This window comes from Artibeus jamaicensis, unplaced genomic scaffold (assembly GCF_021234435.1).
Source record: "Artibeus jamaicensis isolate MK-2021 breed Jamaican fruit bat unplaced genomic scaffold, CSHL_Jam_final contig_233, whole genome shotgun sequence".
Lineage (NCBI taxonomy): Eukaryota > Metazoa > Chordata > Mammalia > Chiroptera > Phyllostomidae > Artibeus > Artibeus jamaicensis.
Window position 1 is genome coordinate 55,263,374 of NW_026521486.1, and position 10,767 is coordinate 55,274,140.

At 58.6% G+C, this 10,767-nt stretch overlaps 1 protein-coding gene across 1 annotated transcript; it reads left to right on the top strand.

The window, feature by feature from the left end:
* Nucleotides 1-178: 178 nt before the first annotated feature.
* Nucleotides 179-10,600, top strand: GLI1 (GLI family zinc finger 1). Its single transcript, XM_037127066.2, has 12 exons — nucleotides 179-259; nucleotides 3,385-3,511; nucleotides 3,730-3,822; nucleotides 4,179-4,374; nucleotides 4,632-4,776; nucleotides 5,122-5,211; nucleotides 5,300-5,437; nucleotides 5,755-5,904; nucleotides 6,550-6,714; nucleotides 7,217-7,447; nucleotides 8,009-8,276; nucleotides 8,695-10,600. Exons 2-12 carry the CDS (start codon nucleotides 3,412-3,414, stop codon nucleotides 10,437-10,439), a joined length of 3,321 nt encoding a protein of 1,106 aa, XP_036982961.2. The 5' UTR covers nucleotides 179-259; nucleotides 3,385-3,411; the 3' UTR covers nucleotides 10,440-10,600.
* Nucleotides 10,601-10,767: the final 167 nt, after the last annotated feature.

Here is a 10,767-nt window from a genome sequence, read left to right on the forward strand (position 1 = left end):
AGAGCGGCGGCGCGCCAGAGGCTTGAGCAAGAAAAAGTTTTTGCATTAGGGAAAAAAAAGTTTGCGCTTCTCGCGGGTGGTCCCGGCTCGCAGCCCAGCGGGCTGGGCCGGCGGGAGGGCTGGGGGCCAGGTTAGGGGGGTGGGGGTGGCACTGAGGCTGCGCTGCCTTGGCCCAGTCCGCACCCCCCTCGCCACCGCACACCCCCCAGCCCAGATCCAGCCCTGGACCGCGCATCCCGAGCCCAGCGCCCAGACGGAGGTGAGAAGGGGGGGAAGGCGGGGGACCACCTGGGAGAGGTGGGGGAGGGGGTCTGAAGAGATGCTCTGCTGGCGAGGGACTCTACCCAGCTTAGAGGGAGAACTGGGGCACAAGGCAAAATTGGGGTAGGAGAGGCTGGGGTGAGATATTAGAAAGTTTGGAGAATTTTTCCATTTGTATCTCCCTTTATATCTTTTTTTTTCTTCTGACAGTCTGTATGTCTGTCTGTCTGAGGCAACCGTGGATCTCTTTGTCTGTCTCTACCTCTCCCATACATTAGAAACATCTCACTTTCATGAGGTTGGGATGAAGAGGCTGGAGGGACGGCTAGCTGGAGGTCTGCGTGTAGAGAGGGAACTCCAGGTGTGTCTCTGAGCGCCGGCAGGAGGACGTCAGTGTTTCTGAAAGGAGGGAACAGCTAAAGACAGAACGCCAGGTCGGGTGGGGATGGGTGTGCGTGAGGTGACAAAACCACAGGGGGTGGCTGGGCCAGAACCCCTGACCTGTCTTGTGACAGATGTGCTTGCTGGTGCATGTGTTTTAGGAAAAGGTGTGTTTTCCAGACAAGGAAGAGGGCTGGAGGGACCAGTGTCTAGTTTAGGCCCTAGAAAGACTTCTCAAGGACTATGGACACCTGAGTCCCAAGGCTTGTGGACAGGATGCTCAGGAGGAGCCCACAAGCCCTTGTCTTGACCCTCTGACCTCAGGACCACCAGGACAGCTGGGGCCAGCAGCAGGGAAACCCCTACTGGGACTGGGCGGGACCACTGGCCACTGCCTGCCGGTGCATCCGTGTTGGTCCCCCTCCCAAACGGGAGCTGGGGACCGAGGCCCCTCCTCTGACTCGGACCACCCTGCCTGCCCTTTCTCCCCGCTCTGAAGCCTCTTTCAAGCCCCGTGACCCCGAAACAATCCGCCTTCGACAGCTAGCTTTGGGGACAGGATTAGGGAAAGGGGATCCCATAGAGACTCAGAAATGAAGATTTTAGGGGGCTGGAGAACTGGGGTCTTCGTAGCGTAGGTCTTCGCGGCCCGGTAGAGGGAGAAGGCGGGGTGATTTCTCCGGGGAGTTGTGAGGGCCGGAGTTGGGGTGGTTTTCCCTAGGGGGGCGGGGTCCAGACCCCCTCCCCCACTATCTCACCGGCATCCCCGCCTGGCGGCACAGACCCCGCCCTTTACGTCACTGAGGGGGTTCCCGGGGGTCTGTTGGGGTTAACCCTTGGGAAGCCAGCCGGGATACCCAGGAACCTCATGTGTCCTGAAGGCTCTCCTCTCCACACACACCTTATTTTATTTATCTGGTCCCGTTCTCTCTCTACAGTCTCTGGATTCTTCTTTCTTTTCCACCCCGACACTAGGACCCCCCACCCTGCGACAGTGCCCCACCCCCGGGCGCCGCTGCCAGCTTTCTGGATACACTGAGGGGAAAGGGAAGAATGTGTCCCGCCTCTCGGCACTGCCCCCCCTTCACCGCGGCTCGCTCCACTGGGCTCCGGGGCGGGCGGGGAAAGCGGAGCCGTCTGCAGCCAGAGCCTGCGGCGGCGACTTGGGTGGGCCGAGGAGGCGCGGGGGCGGAGAAGGCGGGACGCGGAGGAGGGGGCGGGGCCGGCTGCTGGGCGCTGGGGAGCGGGGTGCGGGAGGGGCTCCGGGAAACGGGGAGACGCAGAAGGTGATCAAGGGCTGCAGCCGCAGAGCCCCGGGGCTGGCCCCCTGTCCCATCCTGTGCACACATCCACACCCCAGGAAAACGTAACTGGAGCTGGAAACGTTGGCAGAATTTTCCCTTCGTTAGTGTAAAGCGGAGTTGTGGGTGGGCTGTGGCACGCGTGGGCGAGGAGGGATGTCGCCCCGCTGCCATCGCGGCTCCTCTGTGGCTGGGCAGCGGGTCGAAAAGATGACTGAATGGGCACGTTCTGGGGAGTCTCTAGTGTTTTGGGGTCGTTCGCGACCCCCGCCTCCTTCCCCTGGGTGAGTCATAGAAGGAGGCGGGAGGAGTGTCCCCCGACCCAGCTGCCAGCCAGCTGTGCCCCCCCAAAGTGCCGGGGTCCAGTTGGGAGGTCTCGGACGCGGGATCCGCACCTCCCCAGGAAGGGGGCGCCCTGGGCTGCGGGGCTCGGGCGGGTCGCGGGGAGTCCGCTCCCCATCGCACCCCGCCCTCGCCCCGAATCCCCGCATCCCGGGATCACCCACCGCGCGGCCGGCCGCTCCCGGGCCTTCCCCGCCCCGCCCCGCCCCGCCCCGCCCCGCCCTCGGTCCCGGGAGACCGGAAAACCCGAGGTGGAGCGGAAACCGAGGTTTGGGGAGGAACGCGTTCGGCGTCACTCTTTGCTCTCTCACTGCTCCTAATGGATGATGACTTTGTTGTTTTGTTGTTTGTTTGTTTGTTTTTAATCTCCTGAAGCCTTCCTTCACAGTCCCTTTCCCGTCCCCCCGAAACAGACCATAAGAGTTAGGTGGGCGCCCAGACTCAGACCACCCCAGAATAATACCAGCTTCCATCCTTTGTACGCAGCGCACAGGGAGGTTCCCCTCGGAAACCGTGTCCCGTCCTACTTGTTTTCTGCCTTGGAGAAGGGCAGACCCTCCGCCGCACTCCCTCCCGGCCCGGCCGGCCTCGCCGTCTGGGCTGTGGCGAGGGCTCCCTCTGCTGGACACTAGAGAGATTGTAGGCGGGCTGTAACAAATGAAGGGAAGGGAGAGACTCCGGCGGAACCAGCTCAGTGTTTGGAGTCAGAGACTCTGCCTGAGTCCCATCCCACCCCTCAAAGCTGGCCCACGGTCAGAGCAAGAAGTAATAGGGGTTCCATGTTTTTAAAAATCACTCGAAGCTCATATAGGCGCATTTGGTCCACCACACTCTTCCCTACACAGACTACACAGGCAAACTTCCCATTAAGTTCCCACAAAAATCACCAAGACTGCCCCTGCCTTTTTGGGACTTCTTATCCTCACCCTGGCTGAGTGATGCTCTTTTCAACCTGATTGCCTATGGTAGATGTCCTGGTGGGGCTGGGGGCACAGGGGAAGCGCTCTCTGCCCAGGGTTCTGTGCCTAAGCTAGTTATCTGACCTTCCCTATTTCCCGCCCACCTTGATAACTTGCAGATCTCCCTTCCCCTCCTGCAGTGTTCCCATACTCTCCTTTGAGACACCATGTTCAACTCGATGACCCCACCACCAGTCAGTAGCTATGGCGAGCCCTGCTGTCTCAGGCCCCTCCCCAGTCAGGGGGCCCCCAGCATGGGGACAGAAGGTCAGTACACATACCAATCTCTGGGTCTTGAGGATTGGAAGATCTCTCACCCAGCCCCAGGGATCCCTTTTCTATCTCCTATCCCATGCCAGTTCTCCATCTACAAGATTTCAGGTCCCATGTAATGTGGGCTTAGAATACGGGATCGGCCCCATTTGATGTGGGCTTGGAAAGTGAAGCTTTGTGCGTCCCCCATTCCAGCCGTCTTTCTTTTCCAGGACTGTCTGGTCTGCCCTTCTGCCACCAGGCCGGTCTCATGTCTGGCCCCCACAGTTATGGGCCAGCCAGGGAGACCAACAGCTGCACGGAGGGTGAGGCTTTGGGCAACTACTCTTCCCTTTCACCTTTCTGGGACTTGTCCCTTGCCCTGAAGGAGAAAGTGGGAGGGCAGGAGCTCTAACTTGAAAAAGGAAATGCTGGGAGGTGGGATTGAGGGGTCAGAGTATGATCAGGCAGTCACAGGTGGGATCAGTAGGGTCAATAGTTATCTGACCTTCCCCATTTCCCACCCACCTTGATAACTTGCAGATCTCCCTTCCTCTCCTGCAGTGTTCTAGAGTCACGTGTCTTTTTTTTTTTTTTTTTTTTTGGTTGAGAGGATGCACAGGTTGGGTGCATGGAAAGACAGGCGCCTTTACTATGTCTCTCTCCCCTGTTTCCTGCCCAGCCCCACTCTTTCCTCCTTCCCGGAGTGCAGTCAAACTGACCAAGAAGCGGGCACTGTCCATCTCACCTCTGTCAGACGCCAGCCTGGACCTGCAGACAGTTATCCGGACCTCGCCCAGCTCCCTCGTGGCCTTCATCAACTCACGCTGTGCCTCTCCCGGGGGCTCCTACGGTCACCTCTCTATCAGCACTATGAGGTGCAGACTGCCTTGGGCTAAGAGGCCCCAAAAGACCCCAACACACCCTGTTCAAAGCCTCGAGCCCTCCAAAGTACCAGACCCTATTTGAATCCTTATCATTCCAAAGTGTTGGAGCCGTCCTCAGTTCCTCCCCAGGACTGCCTCAGTCACTTCCCATACTGTCTTCCAGGCATCCCGACATAGCCCCAGAACTCCTGAGACTTTCTGAGGTGACGTCCTAAGTAACCACTTCCCCTCCTCCTCCTCCTTCTCAGCCCATCTCTGGGATTCCCACCCCAGATGAATCACCAAAAAGGGACCTCACCATCCTTCGGGGTCCAGCCCTGCGGCCCCCATAACCTCACCCAGGGAGGGATGATGCCGCATCCTCAGTCCCGGGGACCCCTCCCAACTTGCCAGGTGAGAGCCTTCATATTACCACCTGATTTCTCTCAGCTCAAGGGGGCAGAAAGAGACTTTACAGGAGAATGTGAAGGACAGGGGATATAAAAGTTTTAGTACCAGGAAAATAAAGGGATCTAGGTGCTGGAGTTTGCTCTTGGGGGTTGAATCAGACTCTTCCAAATGAGCTACCGCCTTTAGTCCATTCCATTCAGCAGTGCAGTCTGCAGAGGAAATCTCTGCCACACTCAGGGGTTCCAGATGCGTGGGTGGGGGCACTTGGGGCAGGAAGACCTGGCTGGGCTCCCTCTCTTCCTTCTGCCCCCTTCCACCTTCATCACCCTCACTTCTTCCTTGGGGAAGTTGAAGTCTGAGCTGGACATGCTGGTCAGCAAGTGCCCAGAGGAGCCCTTGGAAGGCGACATGTCCAGCCCCAACTCCACAGGCACACAGGTAAGGGCAGGGGTGGCTTTACTTCTGGAACCCAAGTAAAACAAAAGCTGCCATCCAAGTGACCCTAGGATTGCCTCCCCTACCTTAGGACCCTCTGCTGGGGATGCTGGATGGGCGGGAAGACATGGAGAGAGAGGAGAAGCCTGAGCCTGAATCTGTGTACGAGACTGACTGCCGCTGGGATGGCTGCAGCCAGGAATTCGACTCCCAGGAACAGTTGGTGCATGTGAGCCCCAGGGGGTAGCAGGAACGCCGGCTGGAACCTGGAGGGAATCCTGAGTGGGACACGGGGATCAGGCTGAGAGCTGAGGTCAGAGGATACTGAGGTCAGGCGTGCCCTTCTGAGCAGGCTTGAACTCAAGGTCTGTGGCTCTTTTGTACCAACTTGGAAGAACAAAGGTGTGGGCTCGATGTCCTTCCTCCACAATCTCCCCCCGTGAAGTAGAGCCCTAGAAGGATGCGGTGTGGCGGGGAGGTCAAGGGAAGGAGGTCTGGGTCTCCAGGCGCCAGGGAAGCTCAGGGCCTCCGCGTCTTCTCCCTCAGCACATCAACAGCGAGCACATTCATGGGGAGCGGAAGGAGTTCGTGTGCCACTGGGGGGGCTGCTCCAGGGAGCTGAGGCCCTTCAAAGCCCAGTACATGCTGGTGGTCCACATGCGCAGACACACAGGCGAGAAGCCACACAAGTGCACGGTGAGGCGCCCTCTTCCCAAGCTCAGGGTCCTCCCTAAACTGGGGCCTCCTCAAGGCGGGGCTCGTTGGGACTCTCGTGGGCCCTGGGCACTTCCGCCTTTGTAGGCCCCTTCTTCCATAAACGAACATTAAACATTTGTATTTTATGACTGTGTTGGTATGAAGTTAAACATTGATATTATATATTAGAACACTTTCTTGGACCTGCATGCTAATGTTTCCCTTGCTTTTGGTATAAAATCGAAACATTGTTGTGAGAGCCCAGAAAGCACGGGGCGCCCCAGGCAGGGCCCACCACGCTGCACTGCCGAAGGGAGAGGCCTTACCGCCAGGGCAGAAGGCGCTCCCAGGTCCCTCCCTCCTTAAATAGTCTCATCAGATCTCCGTGCACGGAAACCCGCCCTGGCCTGGCCAGCAGGTGCTCTGGCCTCAGCTTCATGTCCCTGCAGGCAAAGTGCCTCCAGCGCTTCTGCTTCCCCACCTTTTGTCTGTCCATGTCCTCTAATTATGGGAATCCTCCCGAAGTCCCAGTACTCTCCCATCTTGAGTTATATTCTCTGATGTATGTCCCTTTTGAGACTTAGGGTTCCTTTAATTCCATGTCCTTCTGTCTGAGAGCTATCCTCTGACCCCTACACCCCCCAGTTTGAGGGGTGCCGGAAGTCCTACTCACGCCTCGAAAACCTGAAGACGCACCTGCGGTCGCACACGGGTGAGAAGCCGTACATGTGCGAGCACGAGGGCTGCAGCAAGGCCTTCAGCAACGCCAGCGACCGAGCCAAGCACCAGAACCGCACCCACTCCAACGAGGTGAGCGCCTTCCCCAAGAGACTCCCCCAACTTGAGAAGCCACCTGCTGGGGAGACCCCCTCCACGAGAAATCCCTTAGCCCAGCACCCACTCCACGGAGGTGAGTTCTCCCCACCTACATAATTCACCTGGAGAAGGCCTTTTTGAAACTAAGAATTTCCATTTACCACCTTCTACCCTCTACCTCTGACCAGCCAAAGGGCTAACCTAAAAAAGACCCATTCTGCTTAAAGAAGACCCCTGGCCCCTTCGGTCCCTGGAGTTACAAGGCCTCACAGACCTGGGTTCACCTCCTCATCTTCCCCAGGCCTGGGGAGTCTTCCTCACTGTCCCCTAGTCCTCTCATTTTTCACTCCAAGGGCCCCACTCTTCCTGTTTCCTTGGGTGCTGTGTGTCCCCCCCTTACCCCTCGTCCTCACTGGTTGCCACCAACTTTTCGAGTTCCTTCCGCATTCTTCCACTTTCATGCCTCTGCCTGCTGTCTTCCTCTTCCACTCAACAGAAGCCGTATGTGTGCAAGCTCCCCGGCTGCACCAAACGCTACACCGACCCCAGCTCGCTCCGGAAACATGTCAAGACAGTGCATGGTCCTGACGCCCACGTGACCAAGCGGCACCGGGGGGACGGCCCCCTGCCCCGAGCACCCTCCCTTTCCACGGTGGAGCCCAAGAGGGAACGGGATGGAGGCCCCGTCAGGGAGGAGAATAGACTGACTGTGCCCGAAGGTGCTATGGTGAGACAGCCGACAGCCCTCTGTCTCCACGCCCGCGACTGCCCTGCTGACACCTTCCCGACTCGCCCGTCCCCTCCTGTCACTCTCCTGTGGCCAGTCCTCCTTCAGATGTCCCCGGGTTGCTCCTTGGGCTCTCCCACATCTAGGGACTTTAGTGTATTCACTTAATTGGTTCAGCAAATTCTTATATAGGACTCATTGTATTGTTCTGAGCCCTTCGCATGTACAATTTCATGCATCCCTCACAACCACTTCATGAGAAAGGAACTTATTTTCCCCATTTTTGGATGAGGAAATTCAGGCACAGAGAAATTGCCCAAGGTCGTAGAGCTAAGAGGACCTACTGAGCCCAGCTGGCCTGTGCGCCAGCCTCAGCTCTTCTCACCAATGTCTCCCCCCAAGGTTGCCCTGTCCCTCACCTGCTCAGCCCTCTACACCTGTAAGCCTTCCCTAGATCCCCGCAGTCATCACCGGGACACAGGCTTTTAGCCACTTGCCAAGTTCAGGAAGCTGTGAGGAAAGGAAAAGGGTGCCACCCTCAGCCCTCATCTTTCCCCACAGAAGCCACAGCCAAGCCCTGGGGCCCAGTCGTCCTGCAGCAGTGACCACTCCCCAGCAGGCAGCGCGGCCAATACTGACAGTGGTGTGGAAATGACTGGAAATACAGGGGGCAGCACCGAGGACCTGTCCAGCTTGGACGAGGGGCCTTGCATCGCTGGCACTGGTCTGTCCACTCTTCGCCGCCTTGAGAACCTCAGGCTGGACCAGCTACATCAACTCCGGCCAGTAGGGCCCCGGGGCCTCAAACTGCCCAGCCTGACCCCCACCGGTGAGACCTGAGTGTGGTGGGTGGTTGCTGGGCTGAGATCCGGACCTTCCTTGAGGGTGGAAGGAGGACTTCGCCCTTTAGGGGTGCAATACAGCGCCGTCGTACACTAGAAAAAGGTCCTGCTTCTTTAAGACACTTTCCTTCCATCCATCATAAAATTGTTACGATGTACAAAGTGTGTGACGTGAACGCTGCCCCCTAGGACTGTGCAGTGTGCCGCCTGCACAGCGGTTCACAGTGGCCCTGAATCCCTGATGGGATAGGAGCAGAAAGGGAATGGGAGACGGGGCCAGAACTGAGTGGTCAGCAGTAAGGAGCCTTCCCCTGGGATTCCAGGACAAGGCTGTTCCACGGGGGAGGCAGGGTTAGATTCGGGGGGTTTCCTGACCACCCCGCCTTTCCTCCCTATCACTTGCAGGTGCCCCCGGGTCCCGCCGTCTGGGTCCTCCGGTTTCTCTTGACCGCCGCAGCAGCAGCTCTAGCAGCGTCAGCTCGGCCTATACCGTCAGCCGCCGCTCCTCCTTGGCCTCCCCTTTCCCCCCTGGCTCCCCGCCAGAGAACGGGGCATCCTCTCTGCCTGGCCTCACGCCTGCCCAGCACTACCTGCTCCGGGCAAGATATGCTTCAGCCAGGGGAGGTGGTACTCCACCCACTGCAGCATCCAGCCTGGATCGAATCGGGAGTCTTCCTGGACCTCCCTGGAGAAGCCGAACTGAGTATCCAGGATACAACCCCAATGCAGGGGTTACTCGGAGGGCCAGTGACCCAGCCCGGGCTGCTGACCACCCAGCCCCAGCCAGAGTTCAGCGGTTCAAGAGCTTGGGCTGTGTTCACACGCACCCCACCACAGCAGGGGGAGGACGGAACTTTGATCCTCAACTCCCAACCTCTGTCTACTCATCACAGCCACACAGCATCAGTGAGAATGTCACCATGGATACCAGAGGGCTGGGAGAGGAGCCCGAGATCGGGACCTCCATGATGGGCAGTGGTGTGAACCCTTATGTGGACTTCCCACCTGCTGACACTCTGGGTTACGGGGGACCTGAGGGGGCAGCAGCTGAGCCTTACAGAGCTAGGGGTCCAGGCTCCCTGCCTCTTGGACCTGGTCCACCCACCAACTACAGCCACAACCCCTGTCCCCAGCAGGCCTCCTATCCTGACCCCACCCCGGAAACATGGGGCGAGTACCCTGCCCACTCCGGGCTGTACCCGGGCCCCAAGGCTCCAGCTGGAACCTACAGCCAGTGTCCTCGTCTTGAACATTATGGACACGTGCAGGTCAAGCCAGAGCAGGGGTGTCCAATGGGCTCCGACTCCACAGGACTGGCACCCTGCCTCAACGCCCACCCCAATGAGGGGCCTCCACGCCCGCAGCCTCTGTTTTCCCACTACCCCCAGCCTCCCCCACCCCAATATCCCCAGCCAGGCCCCTACAACCAGCCACCCCCTGATTATCTTCCTTCGGAACCCCAGCCTGGCCAGGATTTTGCTCACCCCGCTCACCCCACGGGGCAACTGAAGGCTCAGTTTGTGTGTAATTATGTCCAGTCCCAGCAGGAGCTGCTGTGGGAGGGCGGGGGCCGGGGAGATTCCCCAGTCCGGGAACCTCTCTACCAGAGTCCCAGGTTTCTGGGGGGCTCCCAGGTTAGCCCAAGCCCTGCCAAGGCCCCAGCGGCCACCTACGGACCTGGCTTCGCACCTAACTTGCCCAATCACAAGTCGGGTTCCTATCCTACCCCTTCACCATGCCATGAAAATTTTCCAGTGGGGGGAAACAAGCCACCCCACAGGGTGGCAGCACCGCCCCGACTTCTGCCCCCACTGCCCACTTGCTATGGATCCCTTAAGGCAGGGGGCACCAACCCCAGCTGTGGCCACCCTGAGGTGGGCAGGTTGGGGGGAGGGCCTGCCTTGTACCCTCCTCCTGAAGGACAGGTGTGCAACCCCCTGGACTCTCTTGATCTTGACAACACTCAGCTGGACTTTGTGGCTATTCTGGATGAGGCCCAGGGGCTGAGTCCACCCCCTTCCCATAGTCAAGGGGACAGCTCTGAACATACCCCACCTCCCTCCGGAGCCCCCAACATGGCTGTGGGCAACATGAGCGTCTTGCTGGGATCCCTGCCCGGTGAGACACAATTCCTCAATTCCAGTGCCTAAAGTGTGGAATCCTGCCCATCACGGATCCACATTTCCTAAGGGGTGTCCGTCCCCCCAGAGAAGTCAATAGAAGGAGCCACAGCTCCTGGGGATGCCCCACTGACAGGAAGTAGGGGCTGGAGGCTGTGCACAATCTGTATATATTGGGGGGAGAAATCCGATAATGACACTGTTTCCTAATAAAGGAACTGCATCAGAAAGAGCCCTGCTTTACATGCTGTTATCCTGGGGAGGATTAACCCCTCCCCCCCACATACTTTTCTTTTTAGAGACCCTCTCTCTGCACATCTCAACCCCTCAAGTCAGACTCACAAAGATGAGACAGTCA